Source organism: Thermobia domestica, chromosome 18 (genome assembly GCF_964235325.1).
Source record: "Thermobia domestica chromosome 18, izTheDome1.hap1.1, whole genome shotgun sequence".
In the NCBI taxonomy this organism is placed as follows: Eukaryota; Metazoa; Arthropoda; class Insecta; order Zygentoma; family Lepismatidae; genus Thermobia; species Thermobia domestica.
Genome location: NC_137471.1, coordinates 103,381,772 through 103,403,401, shown reverse-complemented (window position 1 = coordinate 103,403,401; position 21,630 = coordinate 103,381,772). Strand labels below are relative to the sequence as shown.

At 37.5% G+C, this 21,630-nt stretch overlaps 1 protein-coding gene across 3 annotated transcripts in view; it reads right to left on the bottom strand.

Annotated features, from left to right (window-relative positions):
* LOC145676206 (uncharacterized) overlaps positions 1-21,630 on the bottom strand; it is a 631,920-nt gene that overhangs the window by 207,571 nt on the left and 402,719 nt on the right. For 2 of the 3 annotated variants that reach the window (XM_081747126.1, XM_081747125.1), the window contains one exon: positions 412-669. The exons of the other annotated variant lie outside the window; for it this stretch is intronic. In XM_081747126.1, the coding sequence (XP_081603252.1) occupies positions 412-669 (258 nt within the window). The remainder of the gene's footprint in view (positions 1-411; positions 670-21,630) is intronic. 3 annotated transcript variants of the gene reach the window in all.

The window sequence follows — 21,630 nt, the reverse complement described above, 5'->3', positions numbered from 1 at the left end:
CAATCCATGGCAGTATTTCTGAAATTGTAAATTTCGGCAAATAAATAATCATATGTTAAAAAGATTACAGAAAATATAGTACGTTGTTCATTATTTGGCATGAGTAAGTGTCAAAATCGACAGAGCTAAACATACTTGTCCAAAAATCAAGCTTGGTGTCAGACGCGTGTAATACTAGACACCGTAAAAATCAATCACATTGATGCGACTTGTCTAGCGCTTACGTAAATGCTGGGAGTAGTCTGACCGTGAGTTATCAAAGGGACTCGAATTAGGTCTTGTGATGTTGGAATAAATTTCACAGATTTCAAGTTTATTATACATCAGCTGCATATGTCTTAAACCGGAAATCATCTGTGCTGAAATATATCAAATAGTCTTAAGATAATTATTGCACATTAGAATTTTTACCATTTATCCATTGCAGTTCTTTTCCTTTTCTCTCCAAGCCAATCCAATAGAAGAATACTGAATTGTTAAGATTGTTTTCCAGAAAAGTTTGTATATTAGCATTCGAGACATATACTAAACTTCCAGGAGCACACAATGTATTTGCATCATGAAAATTCATCCTAGTTGTGCTTGAGAAATAATAGCATATATTGCCCAAAACACGGATATTCGCAATGTTAATATCTTGAAGCTGCGGGCATTGTGTTCGAGAGAATCCTGAAATATAAATGAGAATTATGAATAAGCAAGGAATCGAATTGAGTAATAAGTACCAAAACCAATGAAAAAGACACAGAAACTAAATTTTTAAAAGAAATTATATTACATTGAAGCAAACAGTATTATAATGCAGAAATTCGAAAGGAAAACTTCGTGAAACGAAAAAGAAAAAAAAATTGAAACAAAAATGTCTGTAAGGTAAGAAATGAAAACAGAACCTTTTCAAACAATTCAAAATTGATTATTGTGTTAATTTTCTCGATTCTGAAGCGTCCGTTCAACAAGTAATTCAAGAATTTCAATTTCTCATTGCAGGAAGGTCACCAACTCTAAAATATAAAATAGACAATTTTAAAAACTGTAGATGTGAGACACTCAACTTTTAAGTACATCCATGAACCTATATATTTGGTACACTTACAATTTCTAGTTAAGTCAAGCTTTAAATATTTTTAATATTTGCAGTTTTAAAGGTACAATATTGATCAATGGTTTCCTTTCTTTCATTTTCCGCTACACAGAAAAATCCATTATCCGGACAGCGGTATATTGTACAAATACAAGGATTCGTTATGTTTACTAAGTAAAATCTGTACGGAGCGTACTTTATCCATATACTACACAGGTATTGCCTTTTACCCGCTTAGATGTTACATCAAGTCGCTGCAGGATGTCTGACATCTAACAATCTTCCCTATTTTACATACGTATACGTATGTTAAATACTCCACCTACATGTTATATACATCCATCTGTGTGTGAGATCCTAACCGCCTATAGACATTCTTTATTTCGCCATGGCTGATATCAGTGAACTACCATATTTTGCTTGCGAAACGAGGTTGTTTACAAACGGAAAAGAAGAGAGGAAGGAAACAAAAGCCTGGGCAAGTACAATAGTAAACTATTACTTTAGTTAAATATTCCATTAATTATATATTCTTTTAGTGTAACTTGCTTCAATATAGTACTAACTAAGTAATGTAGTTTATGACTACAATTCTTACTATTGTAACTCGTTAAAAATTGATTTGGCGTGGGAGACTCGGGTTCAATTCCCGGCGGGAGCTCATGTGGATCGGATTCCACGTTAATCAGTAGGTCCACGTCTCATATAGTTTGGCTGCTGAACGGGACGTTCAACTCAAAATCACCTCAACTCAACTCGTTAATGGTTGAGGGGGCGCGGTGGCTCAGTGGTAGAGCGTTCACCTCTGGTGCTTGGGGTCCCGGGTTCGATCCCAGCCCCCGCCAAGTGAACTTTGTGGTGGACAAACACCGTGCTCGTGGGTTTTCTCGGGGTTCTCCCGTTTCCTCCCACTTTCTTCATTCCACCATTTCACTCATATCTCATTATCACCGTCTCCTTTAGCCTAACCGGCATAACCGTGGGACGTAAAACTTAAAGATTTCATTTCATTTTTTCGTTAATGGTTGAGGAGAATGGAATGGGTGAATCTGAATTTTGAGAAATCTTTGAATATTAATGTTTTGAAACATTTTACGTTTCAAGGTAGCAAAATGAATGTTATGTGTTAATTCATTCCGTTTTATATCATCATCATCATCATCATAGGTATTCTGCCTTTATTGGCAGGTCACTTGCCGCAGCTGAGAAGCTGCCATGCTCCACGGTCCTCCGCTAACCTTTTCGTCTTCGGGTATGACCTTTCTGTTTTAATATCATCAATTAATTGTAGTCTCCTTCGCCCTTTCCCTCTCTTTCCCGACACCATACCCTCTAGGACGTCCCTCATGATACAATCTCTTCTTAGGCAATGTCCCAACCAGTTTCTCTTCCTCTTCCTAATAATATCTAAAAGTGTTTTTTTCTCACCCACGATTTCTAACACTCTCTCATTCGTTTTCCGCTCTACCCAACTAATTCTTTCAATTCTTCTCCACACCCACATTTCGAAGGCTTCCAGTCGATTTTCGTCACCTTTACGTAATGTCCACGTTTCCGCCCCATACCGTACAACACTCCACACGAAGCATTTTATGAGTCTTTTTCTCAACTCTTTATTCAAGGTCCCTATTTTTCTTTTTCTTCATTATATATATTCAAGGTATGTGACGATTTATTACTTGGTGCAGAGTTACTACAAGACTGCTTATCTTAATTGCTAAGAAACCGTTTTCAGCGCGAAAATTTCCTTGTGTAGTAAAGATTTAGGATTTAGATTTCTGGGTTTTCGGCACCAATGGCCTTGTTGGCCCATCACATATGAGGAATGACGTCCCTCGGTGAGCATACTATCCGGCGAAAGGAAGGGAAGAAAGGATTGGGGAAGGTAGAAAACGGCCTGGGACCTATATTTAGGTACCACTCCGGCATTAGCCTGGTGTGAATGAGGAAAACCCAAGGAAACCTCATTCAGGATGGCTGTAACTTAAAATGTTTTAATACTTTTTCGACCGAGTTCCCCCACCGGGATCGAACCCCGGACCGTTCGCACCGAAGGCGAGAGCGTTAGCGACTACGCTACGTGGGGCCACTTGCGTAGTCCGGAAAACCCATTTTTACTAGGTTATTTGCAAGATTTCTTTCTTTCTTTCTTTTCTTTTCTATTTTTTTCTTTTAGTGTAACGCTCTATGATTGTACATCAATGTAAGTGAGAAGGTGGCGATGAGATACATGATAATGGTGGAATCAAGAAAATGAAAGGAAACGGGAGAGCCTTAAGAATAACCACAGTTACAGTGTTCACCAAAAGCTTATTTGTCGGGAGCAGGAATCGAACCAGGGACCTAATGTGTGAGAGGTACGCGCTCTACTACAGAGCTCTCTTTTGTTTAAAGAAGTTATGATATTGACATATCTTACAGCCTCACTGAAATTTGAAAAAAGTAGTTAGGGAGAGCTCACTTGTCAGGTTTTTAATTTTTAATTTTATTTTATTTATTTATTTATTTATTGCTTGTTATGTTCCCTAGTTAATGTTTAGGTTACTGAGAATTAAAGCCTTTTTAGTATTATTGTTATGTCATCACTCTGGAACTAAAAAGTTAGAATTTTTTTCTTGTGTTTTCATATAGGAAGTTGATGAGTTTGTGCCTTAGCATTGGTTTGGTTTCTAGAACGTAGTTGAAGGTCATGTTGAATTAAGGTTTGAGTTCGCGAAGTGTAGGGCACTGCTTGTGCCCCTGGCTTCTGTCGGTGATGTTTCCTGGCTTTAGACTGTACGTATTTGTGTTGAGCAGTACCAACGCAGACCGCGTGAAATAACAACACAGCTTCAACGGCTACGAGTGCCAGGCGTTTGAATTTCAGCTTTCGTTACGGCGTGACTAATGCAGTATTGTAGTGGCTCCAAATTCTATGGCTGGTAAAAACGGTATATTACTTTCGTGGTGTGGTAAGAAATACAACGTAATAGTTAGGTATAGTATATATAACTAGTTTAACCAGTCGGAAACTACTCTGCTTCCTTGTGTTATTCTTTCGGTTTTAGTTTAGAGTTTCTTCATAGTATTGTTTCACTCTTTCTAGAAGGAATTAAGTATTAACGAAGTAATGAATAAGCAAAAGCCCACTTTGATTGATGGTTACTATTTCTCATACTCCATTCAGAATGTTTTGATCCCCAGTTGCGCAAACTTCGAGTTTGCGTTCTTTCTTTTTTTTCTTTTTTTCTTTTTGCTTACACTGCCAGACAGATGAGCTCCCTCGTGGCTAAGCGGCTAGCGTACACGCTTTTAGCGTGGGACACCCGGGTTCTATTCCCGGGCGGAGCTCATGTAGTTCGGATTACACGTAAATCCAGGGGTGGACTGGCCATATCAAGTACCGGCCCTATGGCCGCTGCGCCTCTTTACATCAGTGGCTTTGCGCCCTCCTCAGGAGGGGCTAAGACTCGTCTTAGCCTCGGGAAGGCGCACAGTTTCCTCTCTGAACACAATTTTGTTTTAAAAAATAACAAAGCTACAGAATTATCTTATAAATTCGCTAGCCTTTGGCCAGCTAAGGCTCCACCCCAGACCCGGTATTTGATCGGCCTGCGGCCTCGCTCTTTCTGTTTTTGGCTTTGGGAATGTCATTATAATGATCTTAGGGACCCTGAAATTTATAGATTTGACTCTAATATCGGTCATTTTGGATGTTTTTTATATATATGAACCCTCCCACCTCCACTGCTCCGCCCCCAGATCCCGTCTTTACTCGGCCTACGGCCTTGCCCTTTCTGTTTTAGGCTTTGGTGGTACCATAAATGATCTCAGCGACTTCGAAATATATTGATTTGACTTTAATCTCGGTCATTTTGGATCATTTTTACATGTCTCTCCCTCCCAATCCCGCCGTTAGGGGCGCTAGTGGCGTTGTATAGCAAGGCTGTTTTATGTCACACTATAACCTATATGTTTTCAAAATTTCGTTAAAATTATTTTTCTCGTTCTTACGTTATACCATTAAAACCATTCCTACTGTTATAACCCCATTTAAATAGCATTGGGTTCAGGCTTCCACCCCCTCCTTTCTGTTGCTAACCCCGACAGTGTTGATTACCTGGTACGAAAGAATATTTATGCCAAGTTTGCTCAAAATTGGTTGAACCGTCTAGGAGATATGGAACATACTCATACATACATATAAACATACATACATACATACAAGCATATACAATGGCATTTATAATATAGTGAACAGGTCTTCTCGAGCTAGCAGCCAGATGAATACTGTTATATCTTGCGACGTTTCGAGGGCTGACATCGTCCTCATCTTCAGGCTAATATGATGGTGCAATGGAGTGTATGGAATATATATACCCATGTACGTATAATTGGACTCTTTTGATTGGTGGTTGAAATCGCGGCTTCTGATTGGTGCTTGAAATGGCGAGATATGATTGGTGTCCATGTTTTACTCAGTTGGAATCATTTCTCTCTGTTAAGGTTCGTTTTTACTTATATGATAGCAACGGCTTCTTTTATCCTCCTGTCCCAAACTCTTGAGCATTTTGCTATTATTTCGGCATCTGTGAACAAAATCTTATGTTGCTGTTTGATGCTATGTTTAACCAGTCCGGATTTTTCTGGTTGGTTTAGTCTGATGTAACTGTTGTGTTCTTTGCATCTGGCTTCAATGGTTCGTCCTGTTTGTCCAATATATGACTTACCACATTCATATGGAATTCGGTAAACTCCAGGAGCCAGAGTTATTTTTGCTGGAGGCTTGTGTATTGTCCTGATGTTGTACCTGGCAAATAGTCTGCTGAGCTTTCCAGAAGTGTTCCCGGTGTATGGGAGGCAGATTGTGTTCTTCCGTTCTTCATTCACAGTTTCTTCTGCACTTTTGTCCTTGTCACTGTCCTTCGTTCTGGTCCTTTTCAGGGCCATATTTATATCTCGCATTGAGTATCCATTCTGTAGCATGGTGCTGCGAAGGTGATTAAGTTCATCTATTAAACAATCGTTGTCGGAGATGGAAAATGCTCTATGTGCTAAAGTGTTGAGAACTCCAAGCCGTTGAGCTTTGTGATGGAAACTGTTTGCGTTCAGATATAAATCTGTATGTGTTGGTTTCCTGTATACCCTGTGGCCTAGGCTGCCATCCGGTCTTCTGTATATCATGATGTCAAGAAATAGTAGACGTCCATCTTGTTCAACTTCAATTGTGAATTTAATATTCGGATGCTGGTTATTGAGATGCTGCAGGAATTCCTGTAAGAAGTTGCGTCCATGTGACCAGATGGTGAAGATGTCATCAACATATCTATAGAAATGTGTAGGTGCAAGTGGTGCTTTCTTCAGTGCTTCATGTTCAAAGTGCTCCATATAAAAATTGGCTACTGCAAGTGAGAGTGGAGACCCCATGGCGACGCCGTCCGTTTGCTCATAGTACTGACCCCGGCATAGGAAGAAGGTTGAAGTGAGAACATGTTGAAAGAGATCCAATATCTCAGGCCGGAAGTGTTTCCCAAGAAGAAGTATTGTATCTTTGACCGGAACTCTGGTAAACAATGATACCACGTCGAAACAAACCATAAGATCTTTGGAAGAGATCTTCATCGTTTTCAGGCTTTTTACAAACTATGTTGAGTTTTTCACATGGTGTTCACACTTGCCCATGTATGGTTGGAGTAATACATCAGACTAAACCAACCAGAAAAAATCCGGACTGGCTGAACATAGCATCAAACAGCAACATAAGATTTTGTCACAGATGCCGAAATAATAGCAAAATGCTCAAGAATTTGGGACAGGAGGATAAAAGAAGCCGTTGCTATCATACAAGAAAAAACGAACCTTAACAGAGACACAGGATTCCAACTGAGTAAAACATGGACACCAATCATATCCCGCCATTTCAAGCACCAATCAGAAGCCGCCATTTCAACCACCAATCAGAAAAGTCCAATTATACATACATGAGTATATATATTCCATACACTCCATTCCACCATCATATTAGCCTGAAGATGAGGACGATGTTAGCCCTCGAAACGTCGCAAGATATAACAGTATTCACCTGGCTGCTAGCCCGAGAAGACCTGTTCACAATACGTCGCCAGGAAAGCTTCAATAGATAATTTATAATATAGTAGATAGATTATTTTACGTATATATGCACATTGAAAAAGTATACATATACAAAATTATATGATGCCCAAACAAGGGCGCCCATGTTGTGGTTTCCAAGGGGGAGCAAGTACAAGCGACGCTTCAAATATAGTTTGAAATTTTGCTGTAACTGATGTAAAAATTCTATTGGGTTTTCGATATTCACAAGTACAATTTCCTCTTAGGGGGGAAATCGCCCCACCTTGTCCCCCTGATGGGCGCCCTTGTGCCCAAATACATAATGTATATAGAATACAATACTTGCAAAATCTGTACTGTGACTTTGGACAATTGAGAATGCTGCAAAAACTGTATACTGTTTGTGATTAACATGCACATCAAATGGCTTGAAGGGCGGTCACGAATTAAAGAATGATTTGAAACTGATATGTTGTGACTTATGAAGAAACTTTCTAATATATTAATAGACTTTGATACGATTTGGTAAGTACATTGTTAAGTATAATGTAGTATTGTTATTTTCGCTGATAAGTGGCTATACAACCTTATCAAATTTGGAGTGCAAAGGTTCATGTTAGTTACTGATAAAGAGGGGTGAAGTGCTGAACGAGCTCATCAACTTTAGAAAATTGACCCTTGACCAGACAAATAATGGGTTTGTGGAGAAGAAGTGAAATTAGGAAATGAAATAATTTCAGTGGAGAAATGTATTGTAATTGTTGGTTTTAAGTGGTGTTTCATGGAACTTGGGAACTATGTGTAGGGCGCAAGTGATTATTTGGCGGAATGGTACACTTGGATTATTATTTACACCTATTTTACTTAACAACAAGCATTACTAAGAGGTAGACTACACATGTTCCGAGTAATCAATTCATTTTGTCTTGATTTTTCTAAGCAAACTTTTCAATCTACAATACGACTTAAACGTTATTGCTCTTGGTATCCAGTAGAAATTGTGTACGTGTACATTATTAGATGCAGTGTTCTAACAGTTATTTCATATTGTGTTTTATTTAACTCTTTTATATTGTTCTATACTTACTTCGGGGATCTAAGACATCACAAAGTTTTGTTCTATTCCATTAGTGTTCTCCATCAAAGTGTCACCAGCTATATATATTTATACGTAGGTATAATTGTAGACGATTTTTTTTATTAATGCCAGTGACTATAACTTATTTGTTTTATTATTATTATTATTAAAAAATAACTAAACAGGTCAAAAGCAGTTTAGTATATTATATTATATGCACGAAAGCACCTTCCTGCGACATTTCAGTTATGGTAAGATAGATGTGGGGCTCAGCTCCCTAACATTTACATATTTCTATATATAGTCTTTTACTACTAAAAAGGCACATTTTTTGCATTATTTAATTTACAATTATTAAAAGATAAACATTAAAAATAAACCAAGTATGCTGTATCATCAATGAGTTGAAGCCTGACAATACCAAAATTTTCAGATTTTTTGTTGGTTGTTAGGAAAGTTTTTTTTTTAAAAAAAAACCAGACAAATTTGTTGGGTCTCGGAGCTTCCCCCTCAACCCACACCCTTGCTAATGCTAGCGTTAAGCGCATCTATTTAATACATTAATTATTATAATGTCATAAAATAAGTTTCACACAATAAGTGCACCGTAGCTAAAGTAATTAAATGGGTCCACATAAAAATAAAAAATAACAAAGTAAATTGTCGAACTTAACATTATTTTGAGTTATTTGAAATTTTATTCAGTAATTTATTGGCAATGGATTTCTATTGCGATACTTCTGAATTGCTTTAGCCATGGTTGAAGCTAGGAATAAATTTTCCATTTGAAACATTTTTCAAATTGGTTGTTTTCTTCCAAATGTTTTAGATTTTTTTTTGGTTAAAATGTTCGTTTTATTGGTTTACACAAGATTTGAGTAAAATCACATAACTTTAACCTTATAAATTTATTTTAAGTTGTTTTTAAAATGAAAACATTTTCCACGTCCCAAAATTTCAAAATCTGGAGCAGTTCAAAAATTATCACAATAAAAATTTTCGAAAAAGGAATTTTCTGTTTCTAAATCCTGCTTGCACGTGGAGGCGGTTCCTGAACTATCGGACTATGGTTCTAAAAAATGTTGACCGAAATTCAGAATGAAGATTCTTTAGATAACGTTGTGGACACTATCCATGATCCTACACTAAATCATGGAAATTTCCTAGCAATGATGTTATTATTAGCCCAGCACAATGATAATCTTTATTCTTACACAAAGAAAGTCTGAAAAAAGCGAAGAACCACTGTTAAGAGGCAGGAAAGTGGTAACAAGAAATTCGGAAGGGGAAGCACTGCTACTTTCTTAAGTAAAACAACTGTGATGAACATTGTTAACTTAATTGCACTTGAAATCAAAACCGCAATTGCCAAAGAAGTTAACCAAGCTGGAGTTTTTTCTGTCATCATGGACACGACCCTAAATGTCTCGTCATATGAACAGTGCTCCATAGTGCTTCGGTATGTGTACAATGGATTTGTTCAGGAAAGAGTAATTGCCCTCAAACATGTAATTTCAACTACAGGAGAGAACCTCTTTCAAACCCTTGAACAGTCTTTGGCTGAAGTAGAAATACCTATCGAAAAATATGTGGCTGACGCTTTTGATGGAGCGTCAAATATAAGCGGACTATATAAAGGTGTGACAGCAAAGCTGAAAGAGATCAATCCGAAACACAATCACATATGGTGCTATTCACATGTGTTGAACTTGGTGATAAGTGACACCGTTCAGAGTTTGGGTGTTCGTATATCTTTCTTTGGTTTTCTCCAGGAAATTCAGATACTTTTGAAAGAATCCCAGAAACGACTTGAGGTGTACTTGGAACAAAACCCAAGCGTCCGTCTTGAGGCTATTGGGATAACCCGATGGAGAAGTAAAAGCAACGCTGCTGTAAAAATATTTGGGCACTTTCGTTACTGGGCACCGGACTCAAAGGATGCCAGACCAAGAAAAGCAAAATCAGTATATGTGGAACTCGTAGCAGCTTTAAGTGCAATCGGCAACTCGAAAGAATTCAATTCCAAAGTCAGACATGATGCAATGTCTCTCATTCAAAAGCTGTGCTCCTTTGAGACTATCATTGTGGCTATGATGTTTTTATTGATTTTTCAGCATACCACACGTTTATCAGACTTTTTGCAAACAAAAAATTTAGACTATGTCCAAGCATAGCACCTGATATCCTCAACTCAAAATAAGTTGAAAGAAGCTAGGGACCAGTTTGACAAAGTCTACAAAGCAACACAACACTTTGCAACAGAAATGTCAAATAGTATTGAAGGACTCATTACAGATGTTCCTTATGAGAACTAAGATAAGAAACAAGATGCTGTTGAAGTTCGTACGATTGAAGAGGACAAGTTTTCTGAAGATTTCATGGAAGATGAGGAGGAATATTTGGGGCCGAATGACGATATTGTGGACTTAAGATCTATAAAATGTGACGGAGTGAAGTGCAATTTTTGCTTTAAGTGCGCCTTCGATGTGATTCTTCAGTACAATATGTACTCAAGACTCTACACAGAATAATTCAAAGTTTATAAGTATCTCCTTACATTACCGGCAACACAAGTGTCCTGTGAACGATCATTTTCAAAGCTCAGATACATAGAAACAAGACTCCATTCAAGACTTACAGATGAACATCTGGAATCATTGTTCCTGATGAACTCAGAAAGAGACATTCTGTCCAAAATAGACAACAATCTTATTATTGACAAAATGTGTGAGAAAAGCAAGGCTCCTTCAAGCATAAAGCAGTGACTTTACTTTCATTTTCTAGTTTTGTTTTTGAATTTCTTTTCTCGCTTGATAGGTATATAAATCTAAATCTACTTTTGTTAATTTGTAGTAAATGTTTCATGTATACTTTTTACCAACGGTTTTAAAAATAGATGAAAAATAAGTTAATGTTATGATGAACATAGCTCTAAAAGGACAGAAGTATGAAAAATAGCATAAGCCCCAAACTTAACTCAAATCTTCAATTATAATTAGGCTGTTAACAAATGTAGCCGAAGAATTTAAACAACTGGTGTGATTTTTGTAGTCTCAGTTAAAGTGTGCAGATTTATATAGGCCTAATACATTTGAAGTGTAAAAGTGCGAGCTTTTTCTTCTCTCTCTCTCTCTCTCTTCACTCCTCCAGTCTCCTCCCACTTTGATTTCATACTTTCGCACTCTGATGAAATGTATTAAATACCGTCAGAAAGGTACTAATATATAACCTCTCTTTTAGGCGCCCCTCCAACCACGCGCCCGGGGCACGTGCCTTGCTTGCTCTCCCGTAGATGCGGCTCTATGAGCTAGATAAGTAACATACAATGCTTACCTAATACTTTGACTTATAAATACTATTAAGAAAGGAAGAATTGATTAAAAAAATACTTTCGGAAAGAAGCTACTACGGGATTAAAGATAAGGTAGGAAAGGCAACACATTTGTATCCAAAGGAAGTGAAACACATTCCAGTGTATGCTTTCACCCAGCAGACATATTGTTTGGAACCAAAAAAATGTGATTTTTGGAATCTTGTACTTAGGTTCACAGCGGAAGTGACGAAATAACTTGACTCATCCATTGTAGCTCTCCCCCCAACAGTGTTGCCAAAAATTTTAGAGGTGGGCACAAGTCGAACCAAAGGTAATTTTCTCGAGTCGAGTTCTAAGCCGAGTCGCTGTTTTGAGGTCGAGTTTCGAGTCGAGTCGAGTTTGATAAATGGCTCGCTTGTTCAGCTCGTTTTAGCTCGTTTTGAAATCATGGCCTGATTGAGTGATTAGACTGGAAATCGAAAGCTATGAGAAATATAAGAACTAATGTAGAATACCTTTAGTTTTGCTCATGAGAGGAGACATTGCTTGTATTCGTCTCGTCTCGATAGCTAGTTGACAATAGATTTTTATAATGAGACAACTTCAAATATGGTAAACATCAATATACGTATATACCGGTACTGTGTTTCTTACCATCAAGGCTCAGACCTGTACGGTCGAAGATTTGAGCTCAAGCAGAAGCCCACCCGGGGAAGTGATGTTAACCGGCTTGACTCGGTTCAACTGAGTGAACAGCTCGAGCCGGCTCGGTTGGGTTAAGATATCGACTCGGCCAAACTTAGCCGACGGCTTGAGCTGGTTTGGTTGCGATGAGCCATCGACTTGACTCGAGTAAGCAGATAGCTCAAGCCGCTCGGTAGAGATGAGCCACCGACTCAGTTTGACTCTGCTCAGGTGAGCCTTCACCTCGAGAGGGATCGGTTGAAACGAGTCCATCGGCTCGGCTCGACTCGACTCAACTGAGCTGATGGCTCCAGTGGGCTTGATTAGGGTAAGCCATCAACTCGGTTTGGTTCCGCTCAGGTGAGCCACCGGCTCAAGCCGACTCGATTGGGATGAGCCATCGGCTCGAGCCGGCTTGGTTGGGATGAGCTGTTGTCTCGGCTCAGTTCTAGCTAGGGATGAGCACGAGACGAGTTGAGATTTAAGACTATTTCGACTCGTCTCGAGAAAACGCTGTTTGAGGATATATATATATATATATATATATATATATATATATATATATATATATATATATATATATATATATATATATATATATAAGACCTTTACATACCGTATATATAAGCGTTAATAATTTACATATTACGTAGCAAATTGCGATAAAATTTCAAATTTTACGCAAATTTGTAAATTTTGTATGGCATTTTATGCACTATAATGAATAATTATATATTCATAAAGTCCAATAAATAGGAAGGTACTTGACAATTCCATTCATTATGAAGGAAACTGTGAATTACTTTCGTATTTATAAGATTTTTTCTATGAATTTATTATTATTATTATTATTATTATTATTTTCTCGACTACAAAGATACAAAAAAGAATTCCGTCACTAGTAACCTAGAAGCGAAAATGACTTCCAATTGGAAATAATAGATCTATGCATTTAATTTCGGGGAGAGTCTATAAAGGTACTTTAGAGTTTGCTGCTTTTCTCTGCAATCCGCGCTCATGTTGGGTAAGCAGTATATTTTATTATATTATTTGTCAAGAGTTTTACCACAGCGACAAATTCAACAATTAAGCTCAGAAAAACTGCACATTGGCTCTTCTTTCTTCAAACATACACACAAGAAGAGAGAGCCCATTTGGTCCAGATGTTTACTGAGAGCTTTGTGGCGTCTCGCAAAGGGAAATTTTGCAAATAGTGTGCTGGTTTTTTCAAGTGATGTAAATGGGCATCAGCACTTCAAATGAAAAGCAAAAAGAAAGGAACAGGGTTGCCACACTTGAGACTTGCAAAGATGCCAAACATGGGCCTGAATTATGACAGATTTTGAAATTATATTTCTAAACTAATTGTAAAGACCTGCCCTACTTATCTTCATTATTTTAATGAAGTGTTTTTAACTGTATTCATGTACAAAGGTAATATGACGCTGTGTCACAAGGATAAAATAAATTGATAAATAACACTACATATATAAATTTAGTGCTATTTATCAATTTATTTTCAAAATATATATTTAATATAACGAACTCAGGAATTATCCCCTGGAGAATTCCTTTCTCACGAAACCTGCCTTATTAACAGCCTGGGTTAACAATATATATAATTAACAATTGACTTTTTAAAAAAATATCCTGTTTAGTATTCACAGAGAATATTTTTTCAAAATTTAAATTTGATGGGTGTAACAGTAGATTTTAATACATTCACATTGTATCAACTGAATTGCGAAATACTCTACATCCAGACGCACTTAATTTCTTAACCATCCCCAGATTAATTGAACAGTCTGATACATTTGAATGTGACTTAAATTTCTATTCGTAACTATTCTTATCAAACACGGAGATTATGAAAGGACGGATGTACTGTACAAATAGAATAAAAGTATCTCATTCGGGTTTCTATAATCTCAGAGTCCAACCCAAGATTGAACTACAAAAGATGGGCTTTCTGATTTTAAATAAGATCATGTGCTTAGCTGAGACTTTACATTGTGAAGATTATATTAGTGAAAATTACGCAAATCCTATTTTACAACTTAATAGATATTACTAAATATTGAACCTCACCGTGGCTATGTGGTTAGCGTACGCTTCTTCGGCGTGGGAGTCCGCGGTTTGATTCATGGTAGGAGTTCATGTGGTTCAAATCCCACGTTAAGCTGTAGGTTCACGTCTTATACAGCTTTGCTCCTAAAAGGGACACTAAACTATAATCTAATTTAATATTAGGTGCCTTCCATTTCAACTCAGGCAAAAAAATATAAAATTGTACAATCACCATCTCAGATATTGTTGAAACTTTTTTTATAGCAACTAGACATGTTTTTAAGAGACCCATATTTTTTTGTTTTGTCGAAAAAAATTTTCCCGCCAAGTAATGGGCCATCAAAGACGGGGAGTACAATTTATGAATTGTAGAAGACATGGAAAATGGTCAATTTCGGAGCCTCACCATTCGGCTATGGAGACAGCTAGAGTTATAATTCTTGTTGTGGTATGTACATAGAGATATAAATAAACTATATTTTATTATAGTTTGGTTTGCGCATGCGTATCTTTTTGTACATAAATTAACAAATGAACGTCAATTTATCTGAAAAGTCGAAGTTTGCAAATTTTTTTCGAGCACTTCCGGTTCGAATTTTAAAATTCTGTTTTCACGGTTGATCAGACCTAGTTACCCGCTTTTCGAAAAAAAAATTGTATTGCTTCTGTGGTCAACCGTTTTGTCGCAAAAAATTCGAGAAATTGTAAAATTTTCAAAAATCGCCATTTTGGGCGACCATTTTCTCGAAAACACCATATTTTAAAATTCTGAAATTTTGTCAGATGGTTCAAGTTTACCTAAATAATAAACACACCAAATATCATTCTCGACCAATGCTTCATGGATTAACTGCAGCCTTTTAAAGTTAGCGAATTTTCGCTAATTTTGATGTCACAGTTAGCAACACTGGGAACAATGAAAGTGCAATGATTTGATGATGTTTGTGGTTCATATTCATTAAATGAAGAATAAAAAGTTTTCTTGGCTGTTTTTTTATTATTTCGAACAAAGAGGCTCTCTGAAATAGTAAAATGAGCCCCCCCCTGCTCCTCCGGTTTCTTAAACTGAAGTAATCTGAGGTGGAAATTACGATTACGAAACACACAAATTTCAAGTTCACTTATTTAAAATGGTCTTCGGAAACAAAATTTAACTATTTTTTTTTTTGTTTTTGTTTTTTACATGGACCAATCATTTGCTTGGTTGTTGTCTTCTTTGCTAATAGCATGTAACCGTGCAGATGCTCCAATAGATGTTGGTTCACTCATACCTCATCCAGGAGTGGATCTAGGGGGACGATTGCCGCCCCCCTCCCCAGAAGAAGAAACTTTCTTATTTATATATAAATAAAACCCATCCCAGAGTTTGGAGCTCTTAATAGTAGCTCTAAGTAGCAGTATTACAATCCCCCCCCCCCAGAAGTCCGTCCTGGATCCGCCCCTGCGTAGCACATTGTCGATAGTCACAAAACACTTATTTTCACTTCTCTTATGCTCTTCTGGAAACCTGTACCCTGCTGAAGGTTCATGTGGAAGCATAAACAGCACTTAAACTTCACGTAATTCATGATTTATTCATAATATTTCTGCTACGCACCACTGGTTATCATACGTATATGTACATACGTATACAATCATACGTATACAATTTTAAGTAAATTTCAAAAAAATAAATTTTCACTGAAATGTTACATGACAGTGTCGTGTTAGAACTAAATAACTTGGAGTTGATTATGAGTGCGGGGTAAGGGAGACTATATATAACATCATAACAAGGTCTTCTAAAAGACTCTTCCAATTTTTCAGAACTAATGGACCATGCCCCCCTTAGAAAAATATCCTAGTTACGTCAATGGGAATTGAATTGAAAATCTATGTAAAGACTTTCTGCTGTGGCATGCTTCATAAGGACAATTCCAGTCTGCTCACGTGACCTTTGGGGTTCATGAATTTCTTGCGAGCGTTCCGACTTTGGATTCTCTGTTTATACCCTCTCTTTATGCATCGAATACTTTTTCAAGAACATAAATGATATGCTGTAATATGAATATTGAGAAGTACCCTCTATATGACAAATAGCTGCAAATAAATACACTACATAATTTATTTATTGCTATTGAACGATTTTCCTAACTTGTATTTAACATTCTCATATATAATACCGACCTACTGTGAAAATTATCTCAGATGTTATATTTTAAACATAATAATTACTATGTTCTGCAATTATTATGTTATATATAAACAACTTATGTATTTTAATGTAATTATTTTATATAATTTTTCATGCATTGCGGAAAATACAATTTCATAAAAAAAAACACTGACCCAGATGGGGATCGAACTCGTAACCTTAAGATTTGAAATCCGATACCTTACCAGTGAGCTAACACAAGGATTTACGAAGACATGCTTCTAGCGAAACATGTATAACGTTTCTCAAGATAATTATGACTATCATATCCAGTACAGACGCTGTTTTTGAGGCGATAATTACGTTCTATGTCTTAACTTTGAGCATTCTTTTACATATGGAAAGATTCTTTAACGTATCTAAATGTTCAATTACGTATGGAGAGCTAAATGACAAACAAGAATGTTGTTTCGAAGTGGTTTCGGGAATGTGGTCGAGGAGGAATGTGGTTTGGAATTAATACAAGGTTTCGAAATATTGTATCATTAAGTATTTCAATCAATGTTGCTTTTTTTTCTACACTTGGTAACAAGTTTTATTATATTTAAAAGAAGAAAAACATATTTGCAAACTTTTTCCTGATTGCAAAGGCTGGCTTGGAGGTTCGAACCTGGCTTACTTTTTCCCGAAGATACCCGAAGCTGGACTTAGAAAATTTTTGCCTTAAAACAGCAATAAAGAATGCGCTCAACCTTTTTGAGACAAGGTGTACCAGGGGCAAGAAACACCGTGTTGGATGTGTGCCTCCCCGCACACGTTCAGCCATTTTGTCCAAAGAAGAGAAATGTAAGACACCCCGCATCGCAACATGCTGAGGAACTCCGAATGACGGAAATCTTTAAAGGAACACTTCCATCTGCAAGGCGATACGCGAATGTGCAAGTTGCTGAGATTCTACCGCCAATGAGAACCCCGCCAAATGAATTGCTTAGGTGTGATAATAGTGTGTCTTCTCTTAATGATGATGTTGCATTTCCGGTTTCATTCAAACCTGTTGATGCATCTCATTCGCCTCTAGTATCTCCAGCGATAGCGAGTAAAGTGACGCCTTCTGCCATGCCTGGACCTACTCAAGAACTACCTACGCCAGTACGCGCTTCTGAAACAAGTAAAATGGGTGAATCGTGTTCACAGCAAGTAAACAAAGTGAATAGTAAAACCCACGAACAGCAATTAAGTGCGACGCATACATTGGACGAGGAAGCTGAATCGCTGCCTTTAGATAAGAAACGAAAGCCGAATCTTGCTGATTCCCCCCATTCGAGTGGTGTGTGTGTAACTGTAGCCGAAACTTTTAGTTACGATTTAGATACTTCCTTCATAACACCTAATGACTAAGTAGAAACAGTATCATCACTGAAGACAGTAGAAAACCATGCGAATCAGTTACCTGTTGAATTTAACTACCCGACAAACTGGTCCGGGTAGAGAGTCAGTTCCATAGCATCACTTTAAGTATTGTGCATCGATATGTTGATTGGCTTTGTACTTTCTTTCCCTGAAAGATTTATTTGCCTTTATCTTTTTTTCTGCAGTAGCAGCATTACTGTTTCCAACATTAATATGCCTCTACCTAAAGTGCGGTAATTTTGTACACTCAATTTAAGTGCTATTTCCAACTTATCTAATCAGCACTTACTGCAACAATTTGTAGCACAAATTGATGCCGATTTTTTTCTCTTTCAAGAAGTGGCGTTCTCCTCATTTTCCTTTTTACCGGCATATAATGTTATTATTAATCAAGGTGAAAACCAACGGGGAACTGCTATTCTGTACAAGAAAGATACAAATGGACGATATAAGCTGTTTACCTTCCGGGAGGGCAATTCGTTGTTTCTCCGAGGGGTTCACAATTATTAACATTTATTCACCATCTGGGACGCACAACCGCTTACGCAGGGAACAGTTTTATAATAAAGATATAGTGCCATTGTTACCAGTAGTACCGGACGAACCTATCATGGCAGGAGATTGGAATGTGGTGGAATCACCATCAGACACGTCAGGACAATATATACCATGTAAGGCTATTCAGACTCTTATCTCACAGCTTCACCTACGTGACGTTTGGTTATTATGTCATGCAGAACACCAAATGACTTACCGCTCCGCCCGAGTACAATCACGTTTAGATTCGATCTATATATCAGAAGTATCCCGGCAAAATATTACAGAAGCGGCCTTGCGCATCCTCTCTTTTTCTGATCATGTATCTGCCTACATTACCTACAAGTTCCCACAAGCTGTGAGTCGATCTGTTGGTCGCTCATATTGGGAATTGCCACCTCGACTTTCAAAACCGCCTGATATTAAAACTTGTTCCTTTGTAAGTGGCAGTATTGGTGTAAACAACAACGCTATTACCACAGCCTTAATCATTGATGGGTAGCTTACGCTAAACATAAAATTCGTTCATTTTCTCAATGGCAAGCTCGAGAAACAACGACCGATCTTCTCCATACCCAGGAATATTATTACAAAATTTTGAATGACAAATGGTCACAACCGAGCAGACCGGAAAATTTTACTCTCATGAACCACATTAAAGCAAAATTACGTCAAGTGGAACATCAACTTTTTTCTAAGATGTATTGTACAGCCGTGCACATCTTGGTGAACAACTGGAAAATGAAAAGATCACCTTCTATCATAATATGCGTAATATGTACCGTAATACCTCCAAATACATAGATTGACTTGATGTCTGTGGGGAACAAACCCTCTACAATTTTGATGATATTCAAAATGAGTTTGTTCGTTATTATAAGCAAATGTATGACACACCTCAGGATACGTTGATCGACATACAAGACTAGATTTTCCTTTACCGCATGCCCCTCCCGACGCCTTGGGTTCACTCATGCACCCCTTTTCGATCGAGGAATTGACGAGTGTTTTGATGAAATCACATAATATCTCATGCCCTGGGCCTGATGGACTACCGTACCTATTCTATAAGCAATATTGGGATATTGTGGGTAAGACAGTACTTGAAATAATGAATGAATTATTACACACCTCTAGTATTCCACAGAATGATGGGATCTTGATCCTCCTTCCTAAAAAATCCGGATGATTTTCTCTTGAGCACTTTCGTCCTATTACGCTTCTGAATATCGATCTTCAAATAATAACCAAAACGATTGCTAGCCGCTTAAAACTCATCAGCAGGGGTGGATAACTTAACGTAACTGTAACGTAACGAAAATAGCTCTCTGTAAGAAAATTATTGGTTATTTAATATAGATAGGTACAAGACGTAACACCAATTTTCGTTACGACGCCGTAACGTTATTCGAGCATGTAACGTTATTCTACCGCTACTAATTGAAGGAACAAATCTGTTTCGGATATTCTTTGTCACGCTTGGTGGGAGAAAGTCGACAACTGGTACCAGCAGAATGAGATTCTTTCCTCTGCGGTTGTCTAATGGAACAAGTATGAGCAAAGCAGAAGCTATTTTGTTACAAACAAGGATGTTATAAAATAGAGGATCTGCCCATACGTGTCTTCATCATACGAACTCAATGGAGCCGAAAAACAGTCGAGCATCGTCTGAGCTGGCACGTCTGATTGGCTACTCTCGTTTCCGCCATGATTGTTGGCTCGAAACATTGCGATCTCAGTGGCGTAGAGTGGGCAGAGTAGGTGTGGCGAAGCTGTGACGTATGGCTTCACGATTTCGTTGTATGGGCACATCCTCTATTTTATAACATCCTTGGTTACAAATACTATTTGCCACACGAATAACACAGATGAACAGACAGGTTTGGTATTGTGTTCATCAGTTACAGATCTTATCAGATCTTTGGAGAGCTCCTCGGACATTGTATCAAGTGTATTGTTCTTCAGAGGGTGACACTGAATTTCGTTCTTCAGGTGGTGAAGCAGAACGAAATTTCACTTTCATATGTTGTTATTGCAAATCTAAAGTAGAGACAAGGAGAAAAAAAAAACTTGATCGATTTTCGTGAGTATCATAGGAGAAAATCAGTCATATACAAGGAAAAGGCAGGGGGAACGGGTAGCAGGGTCAGGGGGAAGTACAGAGTGAGACAAAAGTAGCAAAGGGGAGAGAAAATAGACAATGTCTTTCGTTCTTCATCTTGCTTTGTTTTCATAGCGCTCTTTGCTGTCCATAACAAGAGTAGGATTAGTTGATGTAAGAACTGTTCCATGATTGGTGAGCGCAAGCATGTGAAAATCATATTATTATTATTATTAAAACAAAGCCCACAAAATAGCTAGGAAATTGCGTGATGCATGTCCACGTCATTGGCTATCAATCTGCATTATTTTTGGGATATTTCAACGTTGTTTGCTGATTCTTAATGCAGGCACATCCCCAATTTGTTTACTGTATTAAGTCAAACTGTATTATTATTATTATTATTATTATTATTATTATTATTATTATTATTATTATTATTATTATTATTATTATTATTATTATTATTATTATTATTATGTCTAGCGAGCGCAGTCTAGTGGTTAGCGTTGTTCCTTCGCAAAAGGGAGATCCTGAGTGCAAAGCTTGTGGCCTGCTACCCTGACCGGTTTTACCAGCTTTTTTCGCTGTTCCACAAGGTGAATGTCGAGATGTTATCTTTAAGCATAAATCCTGCCTGATTTTCTCCTTTTTCAATTATTGATGTTAAAATATTCTGTTGTAAATTGGCCGTAGAGGCTGCATTTGATGTATTGTTACAGAAATAAATGAATTTTTAGAGCAGGCCAGGCACGCGCCCAGATTTTTTTTTTTTTTTTTTTTTTTTTTGTTTTGAGAGATCCGAAGATTTTTGCAGATCTAATACGTATATGTATTATTTAACTTGTGTTATTCAACACCCGAAAAGACGACAAGTAATTGTTCATTAGTGTCTCCTATTAAAAATGATAGAGCTAGAGATATTAAATATTTTTTAGGCTATATCAATCATTTCGATGACAAACAAGGTTATGTTAAGAAAGTTCACAAATGTTCGTCGAGTTACGAAGTTTTGTACGGAGGAATCTGAATCCGGTAGATCCCCACGTAGGTCTTGGTTTCAGTTCCCAGTAGGAGCTAAAGTACTTTTCCGGTGTTGACTCAGTATCTTGAGACAAGGAAAAGCTTACGGTAGACTAGAGGAGTCCGGTTA